The sequence below is a fragment of the Centropristis striata genome, chromosome 16 (assembly GCF_030273125.1).
Source record: "Centropristis striata isolate RG_2023a ecotype Rhode Island chromosome 16, C.striata_1.0, whole genome shotgun sequence".
In the NCBI taxonomy this organism is placed as follows: Eukaryota; Metazoa; Chordata; class Actinopteri; order Perciformes; family Serranidae; genus Centropristis; species Centropristis striata.
The window spans coordinates 31,090,790-31,112,463 of NC_081532.1; the positions used below are offsets into that span (position 1 = coordinate 31,090,790).

General features: G+C 38.5%; 2 protein-coding genes across 5 annotated transcripts; one reads left to right on the forward strand and one right to left on the reverse strand.

Annotated features, from left to right (window-relative positions):
* Nucleotides 1–661: 661 nt before the first annotated feature.
* fcf1 (FCF1 rRNA-processing protein) lies at nt 662–3,743 on the reverse strand. The gene is made up of 8 exons (XM_059353176.1): nt 3,652–3,743; nt 2,387–2,451; nt 2,174–2,245; nt 1,934–2,082; nt 1,768–1,840; nt 1,590–1,677; nt 965–1,059; nt 662–849 (listed from the first exon to the last, which is right to left on the reverse strand). The coding sequence occupies exons 1-8, from the start codon at nt 3,652–3,654 to the stop codon at nt 801–803; spliced, it is 594 nt and encodes a 197-aa protein (XP_059209159.1). The 5' UTR covers nt 3,655–3,743; the 3' UTR covers nt 662–800.
* Nucleotides 3,685–21,307, forward strand: arel1 (apoptosis resistant E3 ubiquitin protein ligase 1). Of its 4 annotated transcripts, none has more exons than XM_059353172.1 (22): nt 3,685–3,801; nt 4,680–4,909; nt 5,399–5,567; nt 7,029–7,249; nt 7,732–7,803; nt 8,088–8,314; nt 8,484–8,721; nt 8,820–8,989; nt 9,572–9,752; nt 9,868–10,109; nt 10,211–10,288; nt 11,302–11,443; nt 11,522–11,643; nt 11,759–11,834; nt 13,005–13,114; nt 13,207–13,386; nt 13,710–13,835; nt 15,500–15,629; nt 15,742–15,800; nt 15,889–15,978; nt 16,067–16,242; nt 19,128–21,307. In XM_059353172.1, exons 2-22 carry the CDS (start codon nt 4,762–4,764, stop codon nt 19,228–19,230), a joined length of 3,060 nt encoding a protein of 1,019 aa, XP_059209155.1. In that variant the 5' UTR covers nt 3,685–3,801; nt 4,680–4,761; the 3' UTR covers nt 19,231–21,307. The 4 variants fall into 4 exon arrangements, with proteins under 4 accessions (XP_059209155.1, XP_059209156.1, XP_059209154.1 ...); XM_059353173.1 differs by lacking the exon at nt 3,685–3,801 and adding an exon at nt 3,979–4,001; XM_059353171.1 differs by lacking the exon at nt 3,685–3,801 and adding an exon at nt 4,099–4,390.
* The last annotated feature ends 367 nt before the right edge of the window (nt 21,308–21,674 follow it).

Below are 21,674 nucleotides of genomic sequence, written 5' to 3' on the forward strand. Positions count from 1 at the left end.
AGTTTACAGTTTAAATTCCTGCATGTTCTGGTCAGGTCACACTCGACTTCATGTGTGATTCATTTGTCAAGTTATATTACTGTGGCATCTACACTGATCTCTGCCGTTTCTTTTCTATTATACATCTCAATATAATTACAGACCGTGAAACAGAAGAAAAAACACACAGAAATCATCGTTTCTCAGTTTGAGGACTATTTTTATTATTTAGGAACAGAAGTGGAGCCGGAAAAATCTGGGAAATTGTAAACTTTCCATGGGAATAAATCCAAATCACTGAAAGGATTGATTGTTCAGTGAAATAATTAAAACCTGACAAAGTTCTTGGATGGATGGATGACAGGTGGATGATAGATAGATAGATGGATGACGGATGGATGGATGATAGATAGATGGATGACGGATGGATGGATGACAGGTGGATGATAGATAGATAGATAGATAGATAGATAGATAGATAGATAGATAGATAGATAGATAGATAGATAGATAGATAGATAGATAGATAGATAGATAGATAGATAGATAGATAGATAGATAGATAGATAGATAGATAGATAGATAGAACTGTGTAAAAATGTGGACTTAAAATAACTCCAGCCCATAATAAATTCACATATACACAATGGTTGTGTTGGAAAAACTGTACACTAACGAAATGAGCATTGCAACAAATCATTTATTCTTGTAAGAATGTTTTATAAGAACAACAAAGCTTCCAATATTTTTGGAAATACATCAAAGGAAAATATCAAACAGAAAAACTTTGTATATTTACAGGTCTCGCTCATGTGTAGAAATTAAAACCTTGGAGCACCGTAGTCATCAGGCATCCGTTCAATATTGTACCTATAAGAGAGAAAAAAACAGAAAATTATCAGTATAGCTAGGTTTGTGTTGAAGCTGGAAATGAGTCACACAATGCTTATAAACTGTATATTTAAATGTATATATATTTATTTACCTGTGGTTTGAGATGTACATGATGGGCACCCCGGGGATCTTCCTGATTCTCCTTTTTAGATCTCTGTCCACAGTGGCCAGGATGTAACACTTGTGCTGTGGAAATATATTAATAGTATTGATATTGACTAATGTTGAATGTTATCAATTTCACGTTTTACCAGCTATGAACAGCCAAAATATGGCCTGTGAAAAGGCCTATTTGTCAAAATAGTGCAAAAAATATTACATGCATGTAAAGCTAGAACTACACGTGGGAGCTATTTCATTAGCTTGACTATTATTGTTTATTTTGTATTTATTTCTGTGTAAACTAGGGGCACTAAGCACCAGACCAAGCAGGTATTGGGCATTGATAAAGGTAGCAGGTGGTAGTGACAGTTAATGCACCAGAAGGGACACAGTTTTTATTTTTACCAGAGCAAAGAGAGGCAGCATGAAATGTTTGTTTGCTTTGAACTGGAAACTAAATTAACCAAACATGAATCCTGCCTGGACAATGGACATCTTTTTGCCTGAGTACATCCTAATGAAACTGGTGCATCAGTGGCCTTTTGTGCAAGTTTTACAAGTGAAAGAAATATATCTTACAAATAGCCACTACAATACATATCAAATCATATTACCTGTGTTACTCTTTGGACCAAACAGTCATCGGCATATGTTCCCTTGTGTGTGCAGGGCAGACGCTCAAACCTCGGATCCTTGGCTATCCTTCAAAATCAATAACAAGCACAACATTTTATTAGAAAAATGTGTTATAAATAAACAGGGGAGTGCCGTTTTATATTCAGCAGCTTGTACCTGAGTGCGACTCTGTACTTCATTCCAAGTTTTTCAATCTCAGCCATGACACAGTCTGTGATACACGGGATGCCTGGATTTGACAAAATTGCAGAAAATATTAAGCATTATAAATAATAATTACATTGGGTAAAGAGGCCACTACTCAAGTACTAATTGTACTTACATTTGGCATACAAACAGTCCATCATAGACTGAACAATGTCCAGTTTGGCCTTGATGGAGAAGTTGATGAAATTGGTGTCGACTAGAATGTGGTATGGTGGACCGAGCTGAGTGTTGTACTGGAAGAACAGGCATGAGGGGTACTTTGCCCTGCACAAAGGTAACAGAATTAATTTAGTTGAGGAGCCATCCACCACAACTTCTTCATCGTGTTATTAAAGCTCTTGTGACACCAACTTACACCTCTCGTTCCTTCAGCTGTGAGGGATCTTTCTTCTTTTTCTCTTTGGCTTTAGCCCGGTCTTTCTCTTTTCTGCAAAACAAACAAGGAGTTTAAGTGTTTTTTAATCACATAACAAGTTAATATGTTGTCTCGGTGGACAGAGCTAACAAAGGAGATGGATAACCAAGAGTGACTTTGGCTACAAAACAGAGAGCAATAATGAAAACTCACATTCTGTTGTCTTTCAGACTGATCATCCTCTTCATCGCTGCAAACTTCCTTGTTTTCTGCTTCCCCTGCATTGAACAAGATTTTTTTATTTAAAAACACGCACAAAAACTGATTTACAACCAAGAGAATGTCTTGTTTACAGCAGAAGTAAACATAACTTGTGTTTTAGAGTCCACCTCACAACACAAGCTCTTTACTCATTAAACAAAATATCAAGAGTTTATCTATCTGACCACTGTTCTATCACAGGGTCCCATGTTTCACAGCTCAATAGCCTCTTAATATGACACATGAAACAACCACCTACAGTTTATAATCTGCTGATGGTATCATCTTTGAAACCCAGTGTTGGAATGTAACTAAGTAAATTTCTATGTTATGTAACTTTATACTTCTACTACTCCACTACATTTTAGAGGTAAATATTGTACTTTTTACTTTTCAGATTGAGATTTAACATGAAGAAATATATCAATTTAAAATGATTACGCATTTTTAAATCATACCACATAACAGTATATTAAGTAGGTAAATGTGCCCTACCTTGATGTCTTTAATAAATGCATCAATATTATAATGTAATAATATATTTGGAATATACAAAACAATCTGAGAGGGTCCATTCTGCATAGGGCATACTTTTACTTTTAATACTTTAAGTGCATTTTGATGCTGATGCTTTCGAATTTTTACTTAAGTAAAATATGACTGCAGGACTTTTACTTGTAGTGGAGTAATTTCAAAAGGGTGGTATTCATATTTTTACTTAAGGAAGAAATCTGAAAAGATCTTCCACCACTGCAGGGAACACAGGGATGACCTCCCCAAAACCCACTATCGTCTCTGACAGGGAAAAAAAACTACATTTTAATGTCGTTATTGAGATAAGAAATTGTCTTATGCACGTACAGAAGATAACAAACACTAACCACTAAATGTAACTTAAGATACATTCATGGTCGCAACGTCTTAGGGAGACCACTGTAAATTAAATGTAATAACCTTTGTGACCAATATCTTTGGATTGACACGTGTAAATTATATATTAAGACATATATTCCTTTCAGTAGCTGACGTTGTAACGTAGCGTGTAGGTGAATTAAGCTACAGTTTACTTTTCGCTAGGCACTAGGCTAGCTCAGTTAGCTCAGTGGCTTGCCTGCTTAAACACGTCAACGCCGAATTAATAATATACATAATCTTTGATGGACGCCAGTTATCAATATAGCCACGATATAACTGTAATGTAATGATAGATAACATACCATGGTTTATATTTTGAGACCACAGTTCTCAGAAGAAATTATTGCTCCCCTTCCCCTCGTGTGTAGTCGATGCGCTCGCTGGTGACGTAATCAACAATCGACACCTTTTCTGCGCATTTTCCGGTTGCTAAGCTAATGCCCAACTCGAAGGTAGATGCAGAATAATATCATAACATTTTACACATGTTGTAGTTGTGCTTTGTGCAGCTGTGCTATTGCAGGACGTGTCTTGCGGGCGTGTTGTGATGGACATGTTGGTCACCACCATGGGTTTGCGACGAGCTTTGTGAAAATACGTTGACAATGTCGGCTAAGTTGACTAGCCGTTAGCATTGTGCTGTCGTTGGCTGGTATGGTAACTATTGCTACTGTAGCATAGCTGTGCTAACAGTTGCTAACATTAGCCTCCAGCTTTACCTTGCGCTCCAGGTGACAATAGACCAGAGAGAACTGATGATACTGCATTTAGCCTGTTTCTTTTTTTTTGCTCCCGGTGTTTCTGCATTTTGAGACGTCATTCAAGCAACTTAAACTTAACTAAAAGTGACTGCTTGGATGTGTTATTTAATTAGCTTTGTGGGTTTTTTTTTCATCACAGCACGTCTAAACAGCTTATCACTATCAGTACCCATCACCATCCTCTGGACTGTTGTTGTCGGATGGGATTTAGAGTGTAATTAGACTTTAACCGACCTGGTTGCTTTGACTTTGACAGTATTTCCGGGCTAAACAGAGGCTGGTGAGAGTTTTATGACCATTCTTTAGCCAAGTTGATCATGCATATTTTAGTACTGTGGATTACATGTAATGTTATTCTCCCATCAGCCAACACTTCTCCAAGGTGACACTTAAATATTCATGCTTTCTTGGCAGTGTAGTTTATTGTTAAGCTCATTAGGGTAATATTTCCCCGTCTGTATCACCAATGCTCCTCATCAGAACCCATTTGTGAAAAAAAAAACTTGCGTTTTTTGTTGTAGATTTTAGTCTTGCTGTTTTGATCCTAAGCAGTTTGTCTCCAATTGTAGGCAACTTGACTAGCCCCTCTTGGTGAGTGGCAGTTTTCCTTTGTTCACGGAGGGGTCTGAGTGAAGGCTGAAAGATGGTCTGATGGACCGCCGCTTCTTCCTGACCTTCCTCTTCTGCTCAGTGTCGTGGATCTTCTTCTGGGAAGTGCGCTGGAAGAAAGGAAAAGAAAGTCAGATTGAGGAATGGCTCCAAGGACATAGCCTTTCTCAATACAGGCACTTATTTGAAGGTCAGTGGCTTACAGTCATCTGCATTTAAGATTTACAAGATCATTACAGCTAATAAATGTGGTCCATGTTCTCATTCATGGTAAGCAGGTGTAGCTTCAGTGATCTGCACAAAGATTTATGTAAGACAGGTTTTCATTAATTGAAACTTGAAACTTTCTGGTTTGGGTGGATATGAGATTATCCAGAATTTCAGAGCTTTTGCAGAAATACCAGACTTAAGTGTCATGTCTAACTGGACTTGAATTATGTTTATTGCAAAGATATTGTGTTGCCTATTGCTTTGACCCTTGTAATTTTTTTTTATTTTGAATACTGAATATTCAGGCTTATGGGATACATGTGGCATGCATGGACAATCAGCACAGGCTTAAGTACTCATTATGATAGAGTTAAATGAGTATTTAAGCCTGCGCTGGGGCATTACTGGTGCTGATTTGTTGGCCGGTATGTGATTGGGGATTTTTATGTGTTGTTCATGTGTCATCCAGATGTACAGACACTGGAGGAACTGAGTCTGAGTGTACTGAGTCGTCTGGAAGAGGTGGTGAAGGAACAGCAGCGCTGGAGGGAAATTGCAGAGGCCCACATCCAGCTGCTCCGAGACTTTGCCTTCCAGGAGTGGCTTTGCTCCCAGAACCTGGAGCACTATTACCATATGTAAGCAATGAAGGCCTTAACTTTAACATTTGCACCAATCTGGCAAACAATTTTGAGCAGCTTCCATTTTTCAGAAACAGTTACTTGATGACATGTCATAAATGTAGATTTTTCCCGGTATAGTATTTTTTTTTTTATATCTTGAACTGGTTATGGTCATGTTTTATGCTATATTAATTCATGTCCACTTGAGGGCAGCCTCTCCTTTCATGGCTGGTTGAGTTTGCTGACACTGAGGTGTGGAGGCTGCAGTGTTTCAGAGGGTCACTGCAGTGAAAAGTATTCTTTAGAGACTGTTTGTGTGAGACCCTGCAGCAATGCAGGTGTTTATCAATGTGTGTTGGGTGCTTTCTGTCGATGCGGACAGAGCCGGCTATGATAAGAAGTTATTGTTGTCTGTGGAAAATCAATTGCAAGGATAAAAGGTCAGCTGTTTGTTGAACACAGTCATGTCATAGTCATCATGCTTTAAGGAAAACTGTTATATCATTAAAGGGACATAGTGTCACATGTTTGAAGGTCATAACTGTCAAACTATTGCTGCCTTCATCGCCATTTTGATCAGCTGGACTTTAAACATTGATAACATAACTGCAATTCAATGACTAACTGTTTAGTAACAGAATATGACCATTGCAGTCTTTTGTTGGCTAAAATATTATACTGTAAATGGGGAAGTTGAAGATGCAGTCTTACATAAGTTTTTCTTTACTTCTCAGAGAAACCATGTTGAAACAGTTGGAGGATTGTTTTTTTTTGTTAACAGTAATTGATCATCAGTAAGGTAGATTATTAACCATGTTAACATGCTAGTGAATTCACATTTTGAATGGCATTTGATTTTAAAAAAAAGGCAGTGTCAGATATTTAAGCTTTGTTGCTAAATGTTGTGTTGCCAGACAAATCAAATGTTGACTTTTCTGAAAAGTTACAATTTGACACTTTAATGTTGTATTCCATAACTTGTAGCCGTGACAGTCACATTATGAAAGCTGAATTGTTGCACAAGCAAGTTTAGTGGTGTGGAACATGTGAAGACACAATGTTGTCATGGCAGTAGCTTCACAGTGGGAGAATATGTTTCGGCTTTAGTGGTTGTAACCATTTAAGCATTTTCCTCTGCTCTGCTTATCTAGACCATCCCATGTAATAAAACTTTACGGCTTTAATCTGAAGTCTCTGTAATGCTTGATGCAACATGCCACACTGTCTCACTTCTCCCTGTTGACACAACTGACGAGTTTAGCAGATAAGATCGAGGTTTGTACAGAAAACTGGTGTTTGTTTTACGTGTGGTACAGCCTTTTGTGTGCGCTCTGCGTTCTTGCTTAATAGATGAGAAGTAACTCTTAGCAGTCAGGTTTTTGTTTCTTGAGGCTGTACTTTTAAAGTAATTAAGCATTGCTACCAGTCCTGTCAATGATTCACTTCATATACTTTCACTTTTGTTTTTCTCTGTAGTCTGAAGACCTTGCGTTGTATGAATCTGGATGATCTGTCTCAGTTTGACAGTCAGCTGCAGCTGTCTCTAGCTGCTTGGGGATTCTACTACGAAGACTACATAAAGTTGTCTACAGGCATCAAGATCCTCCAGAACTCCAGGGGGAGTCGTGACCAAGACTACGAGATCCGGCTGGTGCACAGCCTTGCTGTGAGGCGTCTGAATGAGAAGTGGACAATTGGTGAGATATACTGATCATTTTCTGCCTTCGACTGGTTTTAGTTTGGCTGCTTTCTACAGCTGCAGAGTATTAAGAGGCATGAGATGTAAACAAAAGCTGGATTGTACTGTTGTTAAGTGTTGTTTCAAGTATTGTTTGTGCAAGACTTGCATATCATTTGAATGTAGCTCAAGTGTTGTAATGGAGAAGTGTTGCTTCATCTATGTGTCCAGCCCAAAATCTGTTTGTTTTTCTGTCTTTCTCTCTTGTCAAGTTTTCTTTACTATTGGGGATAAATGTAGGATGATATAAAAAAACAAATAAATGCGTTATAGCATTTCTGAAGCCCAACCACAACACTGGTTACAGCTGTTGAATTCTAAGGTCCATACAGTACCAAAGTTCAGAACTGGCCATCAAAATGTTACCTGCAGGCTCAGAACCAGAATGTGTGTATTGTCTTCTTAATTATTTACTGGTACAATGTCCGTTTTTCTTTCCAGCGGGAGCTCTCATATTTGGCTGTACTGTGGCGCTGTGCTTCTTGATAAGGGACCTCATGTTTTACGTGATTGGTGAGTCCTGTGTTGGCTGTTTGGGGTTGGGCTGCTATGGCTGGCCCTTCAGTTGCTGCTATGTGACTCATTCTTTCTCTTTCTGCAAGCACTGTGAAGCGGTACTACTGGTTTCACAAATATGTTGTGACGTTTATGTCACGCAAACATTTGTCAAACTTTAAACTGTGCTCTGTTTTAATGGTGAACCAACTCGTATACAATAAATAAAATACTATGCATTTATTTTTAAACACATTTAAACACAACTTGTTTCTCCTGTGTTTTTTCCCTTGTGGCGGCAGGTGGAATTACTGTTTCCATCATAGCGTTTGTCTTCACCATTAAGTTCCTCTGTGAGCTTGCAGCGAGGGTTGTCAGCTTCCTGCAGAATGAGGATCCAGGGCGACGCGGTGACCGCAGCATCTACGACTATGTCCGGGGCAACTACCTGGACCCACGCTCCTGCAAGGTGTCTTGGGATTGGAAGGAACCGCAGGAAGTGGGGCAGACTATGAGCTTCAGAGTCCAGGTGATGATTGATTCCTGATGTGCTGTAGCTCTGGTGTCTAGACTAATTGACTTTCTAACATGTGGTTTACTAATGCAGCAGCTCCAAGAAAACTTGGTCGGCAAAAACTATGTTCAATTGTGTGGTCTGTGTATTAAATTACACCTTTTTTTCCCGTCTCTGTCCTCAGCTCTTCTATAAGAATGGCCAGCCTTTTCCAGCCCACCGGCCTGTGGGGCTGAGGGTTAACATCACCCATATTGAATTGGCTCTGGACATCCCTGTTACACAGGAAGTTCTGCAAGAACCAGAGTCCAATGTGGTCAAAGTGGCCTTCACGGTGCGCAAGGCCGGACGCTATGAGGTTGCTGTCAAGCTGGGTGGTCTCAATGTGGCCTACAGCCCTTATTACAAGATTTTCCAGCCAGGTATGACTTATCTGTGGGACTGTTCTTACATCCAACTCATATTTTTGGTTTGGAAAGTTTTGTATTGATTATTTTTCCGTTTCTTTTGTTAATTTCAGGTACAGTTGTCCCATCCAAAACCAAGATAGCCTACCACTTCTCCACCCTGGTGCTTACCAATGGCCAGCAGCACACTTTGCAGATTGAGCCCAGGGACGAGTATGGAAACCCCACCAGTAACTCCACCTCCCTCACAGATGAAGCCAACTACAGTGTCCATGTGCACTCTGTAAGGGAACAACCCCCCTTCTTCTATTATCCAATACACTTTAATTTGAAGACGTACTTCTCGATTAGGACTGTAATAATGAAAACCAGCATTTTTTGTTCCCAATTGCGCAGTCCACTAGCTTTACAGCGTAGCAGAACGGGTTCTGAGCTGGGATTCATTTTAGTTGTGGTGCGGGGTGAGGCAGCTTTTAGTTATTCTTTTCCTCACCTGTGGAACAAACTACCTGTAGATCTGAGGTCTGCCCAAACGCTCAGCTCCTTTAAATCAGGACTGAAAACACTATTGTTTACTGCAGCGTACTCTTAACTTTAACACTTATCTGCTCTACTCAACTGCCCTTACTTTTTAACTACACAATGTTTGACTTGTGCTTTTTATTATTTTATCTCTTTTTTATCCTGCTGTATCTTATTTTATGCTATTTATATTTTTATTTCTATTTCCCTGTTTTAATTGACTATTTTTACTGTTTTCAATTGTGTCTTGCTGTTTTTAATGTGTATGTAAAGCACTTTGAATTACCTTGTGTTGAATTGTGCTATACAAATAAACTTGCCTTGCCTTGTCTTGTTCTTGCAGCTGGGCACCGTGGATGATGACAGTCTGGAGGAATACTACAGCAAGTCAGTGGCACTCAACAAGCAGCAGTGCCAGGTTCTGCTGAGACTGACTCTGAGAAAGACGGGCTGTTTCAGGGCCCGCATCTCCTACAAGGACCAGCCGCTCAGCAACGGAGAATTTGACATTATTGTTCTCAATGGTGAGAGGAAAAACGCACTACTATTGAACAAATCAAGCCCAGAAATGCAGCGTTTTCATCCCTTTAAGCCTGTATCTTTAAAGTCTAATACTTGTACTCTCGTTGAATATTACAGAGAATGAGAAGGCCTGTGTGGAGAAGAATGTGTCCACTCCAGGCATAAGTATCTACTTTGAGGCATACCTTTACAGCAATGGGAACTACAGTTCCTCGTGGCAGTTACCAGCCTCCTCTCTGCTGGCTCCCCAGAGGAGGCCGTCCATGGGAGAAGAGGAGGACGAGCATGACTCTCCTGTGGAGGGACAACCAGAGAAGGTCAAGAAACCAAAAAAGGTCTACTGTTACATATCGCCAAAGGTAAGTGGTCAGCGTTTTAGTTTTTTGGGGGTTTGTTAATATAAAAAGAGATCAACAAATGTTAATGTTCCATGACGCTGATTTTGGACTTCGTCAAACAGCAACTATCCGTGAAGGAGTTCTACCTGAAAATTATTCCGTGGCGCCTTTTCACCTTTCGAGTATGTCCAGGAACAAAGGTAAGATGATGTTAGTGTTTGGTGTTTCATTATATTTATAATGTGGTGGTCAAGTGTAATCTAAGTATATTTAAGTACACACATAAGATCTTTACTAAACTTAGGTTGTCCTTTTAGTTGATTTATTGAAAATGTTCTATTTTGTTGGGCAAAAAATATATAATTTTATTATGTTTAAGCACTTATTACAACAATTACAACTCAAGAAGTTTTAATTTAACACAGTTTTATTTTACTTTTGTACGTATATAAAGTGTGTGAAAATATGAGTTTTTTGTTTTGTTATGTTTCTCTTTTTCTTCGGAGCAATGGTGAAAAAGTCAGATCCTTTACTTAAGTAAAAGTACTAATACCACATTGTGAAATGACTCCACTACAAGTAAAAGTCCTGCATTCAAAATGTACTGAAGTAAAAGTACAAAAGTATCAGCATCAAAATGTACTTTAAGTATCAAAAGTAAAAGTACTCGTTATGCAGAATGGACCCACTCAGATTGTTTTATATATTCCAAATCTATTATTGTATTATTATTTTTCATGTAATGATGTCAGCAGCATTTTACTGTTGACCAGATGGAGCTCATTTCAACTACTCAATATAATTTTATGTGGTTTAATTTAAAAACATGTAAATGTATCATGTTTTTTATGTTAAATCTCAACCTGAAAAGTAACTAAAGCTATCAGCTAAATGTAGTGAAGTAGAAGTATGGCGAAATACTCAAGTAAAGTACAAGTACCTCAAACTGTACTTAAGTATAGTACATGAGTAAATTTACTTAGTTACATTCCACCACAGTATGGGAATGGAGGGAGGAATGGGAGATCTGAGAATATATAATGATACTCAGTGTACTGTTACATATCTATGTTCACCCTTTAGTGATTGCCAGTTATTGTACACTCTTCCGAAATGAAACTATTGTTGAAAAAAAAAACAAGTGGTGTCAAAAAAAACAGACCACTTTGATTTATTTTGACAAGCTAACTGTAATCTTCTGCTCTTTTTTCAGTTCACCTATTATGGTCCTGACCCGGTTCACAAGTACCTAACTCTAGTGGTGGATGATGGGATACAGCCTCCTGTGGAGCTCAGCTGCAAAGACAGGAACATCATGGCTGCCACCTTCATTCGCTTCCTGCACAAGAATATTGGTTTGTTCCAGTCTAATGTAATTATTGAGATGCACTTCTGTGGAGACTGTGTCAGTCATTTGATGGTGTTGTCCACAGGTGGCTCTGAAACGTTCCAAGACAAGGTAAACTTCTTTCAACGTGAACTCAGGCACATCCACTCCAAGAGACCTCGCACCAAGACCTGCCTCAAAATCACTCGACACAACATTCTCGACTCGGTGAGCGCTGCTTTACTCTATCATAAAACAGTGCCTTCTGAAAATAGGCATGTAATCACAACAGTCGCGATCATTTTTATTCTTATATTTGTCTGTCCCTCTTATTGTTGCTCAGTCCCTGAAGGCTACCAGGAACTTCTCCGTGTCAGACTGGAGTAAGAACTTTGAGGTCGTGTTTCAGGATGAGGAAGGTAAATAAAACATTTGAATATAACCCAGTGAGCTTTATGGTGTCTTCAGCGTGTGATACGTTTAAAGTTTAAAGTTCTAATTTTAAGTTCTAATTCGGTCAACATGTTTTCTGTTGCAGCAAGCACTTCAAACCAAAAAGGTCTAAAACGGATATTTCAGATTTTTTTATTAAGTGGGGTTGTATGAGGTACTTTTCCATAGTCAGTGTACTACCTACAAAAGATAGCAAAATGTATATTAGGATCCTAAAAATATCAAATGTACTCTAAATTATCATTGTCTGACAGTTAGGGGTGTGAATCAGCAGAGGCCTCATGATACAATCTCATCCTGATACTTGAATCACGATTTACAATACATTGATACGATACAATTTACTGCGATTTAACAGTTTAACTGTATTTTGTGTCCACAAAGTTAAATTTAATCAAGAATTGTTTTGTCAAATAAGAGAAAATTCTCAGTCTATTCATCTCACTTCAGTCATTTTGTTCTCCACAATGAGTCAAACCCACAGACTGACCAACAAAGTATTCAGTCAAACTGAACTGAACTGATATCAAACATGTATGGACGACAACAACTGCAGCATTTTCTCAAACTTTCCTCAACTTTTAGCTTCACTGCTCTGCATAGCTACGATACGGCTGTGTGCACTTTGAGAATCCCCATGGGAAGAAAAAAAAGTTTAACTTCACAGCTTTATTTAATTAACTTTAGATTCCTCAGATCTTCTAGTTTCATATGATACCAATATCTCCAGTATATTCCTAAAATGAGCCAGTTACAGCCTCCCGGGGGAAAAAAAGGCAAAAATACTGACGCTAAATATCGATACTTGTCGGCCATGAATCGATATAATATTGCCACGCAAAATACCGCAATACTATACTGTACCACCTCTACTGACAGACCTGTTTAAAGTTCACGTGGAAGGAACTGAAGCCTTTACCTAAGCTCCCTTTAAAGCCACCAGAGTCTATTGACAAAAACAATAAACAATTTAACCTCGCAGAACACAGGAGTTGCAGGTCTACCAGACTTGGAGACTGAATGAGGCACCTTATACAACCTCACCAAGCTGTCCTTTTTAAATGATATCAGAATGAAAGTTACAGTCAGCAATTCATTCAAGTGACACTCCTAAAACCTTTGACATTTCTTTGCAGCTCTGGACTGGGGAGGGCCTCGCAGGGAATGGTTTGAGCTGGTGTGTAAGACCCTCTTTGACACCTCCAACCAGCTATTCACCCGCTTCAGCGACAACAACCAGGGCCTGGTAAGTTGTTGTTTTTTCTCCACATTTAAAAAACAATTCTTGATGTTTAGTTACCTCTTAAACTACATGCAGTTATCATTTTTATTTTCAAGGTGCACCCAAACGCTGAGCGGCCACCCCACCTGCGTCTAAAGATGTATGAGTTTGCAGGGCGTGTTGTAGGGAAGTGCCTGTACGAGTCTGCTCTTGGTGGGGCCTACAAACAGCTGGTCCGAGCTCGCTTTACACGGTCCTTCTTGGCTCAGATCATTGGCCTCAGGATGAACTACAAGGTAAGGAACACGGTGCAGTCCCACAGAAAGGACTCGGACGTTGGAAGGTCATGTTTTCATTGTTTACCCTGCGCTGTCAGCTGGTCTGCCTCATCACTTTAATATTCCCCACAAAGCCAAGAAACCTGATTTGTTTTTTGGCTTGGTTTATTTCATGGATAACAAGCCAGCGTGTTTTGCTGTTTATCCAACTTCCTAAGATTTCAAAGCCGAGAACTAAAAGCCAACCCAATTTTTTTTTTTTTATCCTTCCACTGAGAAGATGAAATGCTATGTTTATTTTAAAAAACATCATTTTCTTGTGTTTTGTTTTCCACTCGTAGTACTTTGAGACGGACGACCAGGAGTTCTACAAAACTAAAGTCTGCTTCATCCTAAACAATGACGTGAGTGAAATGGACTTGGTGTTCGCTGAGGAGAAGTACAGCAAGTCGGGACAGCTGGAGAAGGTGAGGCAACACTTTGGAAAGGAACCTCCCCTCGTATCCCTGATGTAATTTCACAGAAGATAGGAGCAGTAAACCAAACAAAAGAAACCATATTGCTCCTTTGGCAGGCACATTTCAAAAGAGGGGGAGTGGTGAGTTTACGTTAAGGTGGATGAGAGCAGTTTGGCGACCCTTTTATAACTTTGTTGCTCAGTTATGAAATCCCACAAAATAACTGGCTGTGTAACTCCCTGTGGTGAGTTCAGATTTTTAATTAGATACGTATGTATTGCTTCAAACTGTGTTTTTTTAACTTTAAGATTAATTGCCCTTTTATACTAATGCTGACAAGTGTGTGACAGCTAAACACACAATTATAGATAGTCAGTTTACATGTCATATTCTAATCCAGTTTCACAATAATAGAAATTTAAACTGGTAAACCTTCTCAACCCCCAAAGCCAATGTGGGCATGTTTTCTTTCTAAAACAATGCCACAAATGTACACAATTTTTTTAAAGCCAGAAACTGCAAAACATTATAGTCAATTTTCCCACAGTCCTTGAATGCATCATGGGTAACAAATCCTTTTAACCAAATCTAAGGTGTTTCTTGGGTTTGTTTAATGATATGTGGCATTATAACCATTACTGAGTACTCACTACAGTAGATAGCAGTCAGCAGTTCAGTAGAGGTAGTGGTAGGAACGTTAAGAAATAAACTGCTGTGGATGGGGACAGCAGCAAAATGTATATTCGGATCCTAAAAACATCAAATGTGCCCTAAATTATCATCGTCTGACAGCCCTGTTTAAGTTTACATGGAAGGAACTGAAGCCTTTACCTAAGCTCTCTTTAAAGCCACCAGAGTCCATTGACAAAAACAGTAATTTTACCTCACAGAACACAGGAGTTGCAGGTAAATACCAACAAATTAACTGAAGGAGGCACAAACGTACAAAAATTTTAAAGCCAGAAACTGAAAAAAAAATCCAGACATTATAGTCAATTTACAGTCCTCGAATGGAATATGTGTAACAAATCCTTTCATCAGTGAACCAAATCTAAGTTTTAAATAGAGATAATTCCATTTTTCGGTTTTATTTTAAATGTTACTATTAATTTGTTTCTCGGGTTTTATTAATGATACGTGGTGTTATGACTGTAACTGAGTCCTCACTACTTCTAGCCATGATTATGATAACAATATTATAATATAACTTTATTTGTATAGCACCTTTTTTAAAAACAGCAGTTTACAAAGTACTTGGACAGAGGGCAGCTAATTACAAAGAGAATGATGCCATAAGGCTAGACAGAGCAGGAACAATCACTAGACATTCTCAGATACAGAAAATAAAAGGAATAAAAAAATAAAAAGTGAAGAAGTAAAAAGAGTGGTAAGATAGAAAGCATTACATAAAAGCAAGTCTATAAAAGTGTTTTTTAAGAAGTGATTTCTTGAAACTAAGACGGAAGAAGAATTAAAATGATTGTGCTGATTCCTTAGAGACTCATAGTATATGTTGCAGTGAAACATGAGGTCACAGATAGTAAAATGTAACAGGAGCAACAACAAAAAACCGCCCTGAACTGCTCTGGGTTCAGTGGGTCCATTTCTTATGCTGCTTTGTTCTTTTATGTCATTTGTCTGACATTTCCATCCTGCCACATGTTCTCTTGCAGGTGGTGGAGCTGATATCAGGGGGATCTCAGATCGCTGTTACCAATGAAAACAAGATGCATTATCTCAACCTGCTGGCCCAGTACAGACTGGCCAGCCAGGTGAGAGATGAGGTGGAACACTTCCTGAAAGGTGAGGAAACCAGCACAGCTGCAGTCTGCCATGTTCATTTTTTTGCCAACTTCCTCTCATTTGAGATGCCGTAATGCGCACATAATTAGTGTAATTTCCTGATCAATTGCAGGTTTGAACGAACTTGTTCCAGAAAACCTGCTAGCCATATTTGATGAGAATGAGTTGGAGGTATGTGTGATGTTTATAATGAAATCTGTTGATCTTTAAACCGTTGCTGCGTAATTATATAAACTGTTTTCCCTTTTGTTCCCTTCAGCTGTTGATGTGTGGCACCGGTGATATAAACGTGCAGGACTTTAAGGCCCACGCTGTGATTGTCGGAGGATCGTGGCACTTCAGAGAGAAAGTATGTCATGGAAATTCTGTCTCTGTTTTCCTCCAGCAGCACGCCACTGAGCAAAATGTCTGAGCATGTTAATTATGTGTGGCCACAGGTGATGAAGTGGTTCTGGGCCGTGGTGTCCAGCTTCACCCAGGAGGAGTTGGCTCGTCTGCTGCAGTTCACCACGGGCTCCTCCCAGCTTCCCCCCGGGGGATTCAACACCCTCTGCCCCTCTTTCCAGATCATCGCTGCCCCCACACACAGCACCCTGCCCACTGCACACACGTGGTGAGTAGGAACACACAGGCTCATTTACTTACGGGGTGACACTTTGTGATGACGGTCTGTTTGTCAATTGCCATAAAAGTTTGTCTGTTTCGCACACAATAATTGTTCTCGGAAGATAAATCAGAGCGACTTTGCTAATTACTGCCTTTGTCCCAGTTCAGGGCTGGCCAGAGAGCTTTATTGTGTCCCTCTCACCAACATGGTCTCACAGAAATCCGTGAAATAGCCACGGATTTCGCTTAACTCAAAATCCGTGGAATAGCCACGGAATCGCTCAAATTTCCGTGAAACTGACACGGATTTCGCTACAGTGCAAGTTAATGACAGTCATATTTTTCTGGCAAGATCTTCACCACAAAGTGATTATGTACATTCACTGAGTGAATATTTAGGAAATAAAACATATATTTCTCGCTAGAAATGTGATCAAAATCCATTTTTATGCAGAAACAAAGTCAAAATATTAATTTTTTCACTAAAAATGAGAGAACTGTCCGCCATGTTTTTTGTTCTGACCACCGGGACCTTAAAAGTCACGTGACTTGGAACAAACCAATAGCCACGGGATATGACTGTCTTTAACTTGCATTGTAGCGAAATCCGCGTCAGTTTCACGGAAATTTGAGCGATTCCGTGGCTATTCCACGGATTTTGAGTTAAGCGAAATCCGTGGCTATTTCACGGATTTCTGTGAGACCAGGTTGCTCTCACAATTGATTCCTTTCATCTCTCTGCTGTAACTGTCCACTAGAGCGATAAAATGTCCCCAAAAATGGATTTGTTTGACATTTTCATTTATAGGGCTGTTTTCGAATAATTCAAAGCTTCATTCATAACATGGACCTTCTAAATCAATATTTGAATGCTGGGCAGCTATTTTTTGTTTGCAGATAAAGATTTTGCTGCACTAATACTATTAATATTATACTATTTGTTGAATTATATTCCGCAGTATTGTGCCTGACTCGTGTGATCCAAATTTTTTTGCAATAACTCCAACTGCCAAACTCCCAAACTATTTTTATTCAACAAAATATTCTGCTTCAATCCAAGTTGATTTAATAAAAAGACATTTAATCTGATAAATCACTTAAAACAATCTTAATAGAAGTTTGAATATAAAGAAAAGCCATTCGGTACAGCCCTCAGCTGAACTTATTTCGTGCTAATTAGCTATTTTAATTATACTGTTACACTTACAAAACCATTAATATAATCAGCACGGTATCATACCTGATGCACATCCCAAGTACCGCCTAGTGCATCTCTGTGGGTTAAAACATATGTGCTGCTCTAGTGAGTCTTTACAGTAGCAGGATGGTGATGAAATATTAGAGTGTGGCTTATTTATGTGTCTTCAATACTTCTTGGATATCAATAACAGAGGAATACTCATCAGACTAGGAAATACTTAAAAGAAAGTCTTTGTTGGTCCTGGTTTTTCAATAAATTTGTTAATAAGAAAATATAAAATATCAACCCAATTTTAACGTTAAGATCCACAAATATTTCTACTACATGAAATGGACTGTATGGCTTCTGAATAATATTTAGCTATTTAAGGCTATGCCGAGATATACAACATATGTCTCTTTCATATTAAGTTAACCCTTTGATGTGTGGGATTATGCCACTGTGATCTAGTGAATTTAAAGGCAACACAGTCATTCATAAAGTCAAATTGGTTTAATTATTAGGTTTGACTTATTCACACAGGTGAAATATTTTCTTTCTCTTAAGTACAGTTTGCAGGTGATAGTCTAATTAATTAATGTATGTATTTTTTATTCACTCAAATATATCAGAAGCATTCAATATAATACCTCCCACTCCCTATTACTTGTGAGAATATCTTCTTCTTTTCTTGGCCACCAAGTATCGATATTTTTCTGGCGGGCTGTCGGTATTTTCGCCATTTTTGTTTTTTTCAGGCTCAATTTTATGAATATACTGGAGATATACTAGTATCATATGAAACTAGAAGATATAGTAGAGGAATCTAGAGGCAACATGTGTGTCAGGATATCGTGTCGGGAAGTTGTCAAAATAACGCTGCAAAGTTAGTCTTTTTTTATGTTTCATTCAAAAAAATTCAGAGCAGTGAAGCTTAAAGTTGAGGAACATTTGAGAAAATGCTGTAGTTGTTGTCGTCCATACATGTTTGATATCAGTTCAGTTGATGACGGAGAATTTCCCCTTTCTGACAAAACAATTCTTGATTGAATTTAATTTTGTGGACACAACATGCAGTTAAACAGTTAAATTGCAATATATTGTACCACAATACTCACCATATCGCAAAATGCTTAAAATCACAATGATATCGTATTGTGGCTCAAGTATCAGGATAAAATCGTATCGTGGGGCCTCTGGTAGTATACCTAGTCTATATAGAAATGTAGTCTAAATGTAATCTAGTCTATGCTTTCCCATAATTTTGTCTCCTGTACTCGTTGTACTTCTTTAAGATGCTGAACATGTTTTATTATAAATGCTGGAGAGTCAAGTCAAATGAAGTCTTTTAACTTCCATGTCCAAGTCAAGTCTCGAGTCATTTATTTTCTGTCAAATCAACTTGCAAGCCATTAAAACAGAGACTTGAGTCCACATCTCTACTACTATATGCTATATGTACAAAACACTAATTCATCCTGTTAAAGTGGACCAAATGGAGGGATTTTTTGTGTCCTTTTAAAAAAAAGTTAATTCTTTGTCCTTTTGTTTGTATGTATATCTGTGTTTCCATTGCAAATACTTACTGCGTCGTGACTCAAGTATCAGGATAAAATCGTATCGCGGGGCTGATTCACTGATTCACACCTCTAGTGAGACACAGAAGCTAAACATTAGCTGACTCTCTCTGGTCCTGTTTTTTTTTTTTCTAGTTTTAACCAGCTGTGCCTCCCGACGTATGACTCCTACGAGGAGCTGCACAAGATGTTGAAGCTGGCCATCAGTGAGGGCAGCGAGGGCTTCGGTATGCTCTGACTCCCATCACTGCACTGTGGACCCACCTGTACAGGAGGAGACAGCCGTTCCTCGCATTCATCTGCATCTTCTTGGCAGAGAATCGCCCTATAAGACGCCCTATAAATACTCTCTCAGGATGAGAGGGCATTACAGGAAGGCTGTCCTGAAACTGGAACTCAGTAATACAAACTCTAATGCTACTGTATGTATATAAAATATCTCACTTTTGTATTAAAAAAAAAAAAAGCGGGAAAAAACCGTAACCAGGAACTGCTGAAAGAGGGGAGGTTTGGGCTAGTTGTATTTCTTAATGCTAAAGTTTGCTTAGTTTTATATGTTTGAAAGACGAAATATGCTAGAGCAAAGGCCTTGAGTATTACTTTATAACTGCTTCTTTTGCATTTTGCAAACTGAGGAACACTTAAGTGCAACAGCGGCCTACATGTGATGTAGGTGACATCTACAGCACTTTGGCCTTAAATGATCAGGGACTGATGTGTGTTTGTAAATATATAATATCACTCTTTTATTCCAATACTTGTACATACTAGTGTGTATACATAGGTTTTCATTTCTTTTCTTTTTTTTGGTTTAAGTAGAAGGGATTTCTTTATTGTTGCACGTTTATTGGGTTGAGAGTTTATATATAATTTCTATAAGCTTTTTCTTTTCTCTCTCAGAAAGAATGGGGTTTTAAAAGAAGCCAAGTAATTTCTATTGTTTGTACATGTTTTTAACTTATTGTGTCTTGGAAAAAAACTATTTGTGTTTGACCCATACTGTGTGTTTTTGTTATGTTTTATAACCTGCCTTATTCATGCCCTTTGCCTGTGATTGTATCCAGAGAGGTGCGTAGGTGAGAGAAGCATAGTCGACACTAGTAAGTAATAAGTATTTTATGGCATTTCTACTAGTACACGCAGGGGTCACTGTGGATGTAGGGGAGCATATATAACAAACCTTTTGTTATATATGCTGTATCCTTTTTTTTACTTTTCATTCACAGCCTTTTATGGGTTTACCTCAGAATCTCCTATGCCACCTATCCATCCTCTGATACTCTAGAATAAAGTGTGTTCATAGCTGCCTCCTTCCAGTTCTGTAACATTAAGGCATGTTTTCCCACCTCCTCAGTATACCTGATGCATTATATCAGTGGAGATTATGTTTTAGTTACTGTAAAACTATTTATTTGTAATGCTGTTAGTGACAATATCCTGAGCCAACAGAGTAAGTTTCTCTCTTTTCCCCCTTTTTCATAATTGTGTAGCAGTTCCTTTTGCTGTTCCAGAGTTTACATGTTTGTTAGCCATTTTCTACTAGTGTTTGCTGCCAGTCAGATAATTGTAGAGCATTTAGTGAGAGTCTTGTTTAATGGATGATTCTTCTCAATAGTGTTTTGATTTGAGTATGTTCACGTTCCCCTCATCAGACTCTGGTTCCAGTTTCACTACTCACATTATTCTCACAGTCAGCAGGAAAAGCTTGACTCAGCCACTCAGAGATTTAACTTCATTATTGTTATCATGTCACATTTTGACTGAAGTGACAGCAGGTTGTCCACTTGGAATTTGATGAGCGTTTGCGTGTGCTTCAGCTGGCCTTTTACAGTGTTAAGAGGTTTATAAGAGGGTTCATGGATTTGTGTTTGTTTGGGTTGTGCAATGTTGACCTGATGTACTGAGAACAGTGAAAAAAATGTTTCAGTAAGGGTGTGTTTCCAGCACCAGTACCAATGGCTGATATCATATTAACAAGAAGTTAAAGTAGTTAAAGCATCACATGTGTTAGCTGTTCCATTAGATATGACCATTATAAACAAATATGAAGGAGGTCTGTCCTGTAGTTTTATGTTCTTGTTTAATGTTTTTTGCGTTTCACGAGTATCTACTACTCTGTTTTATGTTTGGATTGTTTCTGGGTTAGATGACTTTTAGCAATGTAGATATTGTGAAATATTTGCCTATGACTTTGAAGCTGGGATACTTTGTTTCTTTCATTTTTTTAATGGCAAGCCTCTGCTGACGAATGTTTAAGATTCTCTGCACTGCAGGTCCTTTGTTTATGGGAATAAAAATGACGGACTGAATTCTTATCATCATATCTCACTTTTTTTTGTTCATCATATTTGGATTGTGTTAAGCAGTGTGATTACACACCCTTTCTACATTTACAGACCTGGATTTGAACTTGGAGATGGCTGCTAGTGCTGAACACGCAGAGCAGTGGTTCCTACACTGGGCTCCCAAACTTTACCACGAGTAGTTTGAAAGGGAACCAAATGTGTTCTCAACAGAATGAAGATCCGGTTCACATTATTTTTGCCTCTACTCGACAATAAGAATAGAAAATGTGACTAGGAAAATCTCCTCACTGGTAGCACTGTCTTTAATTAAGACACAACAAACAAAAACTTCTTTCGTGCACTGGTTGATTTTGATAATTTTGCTTCCATGATATAA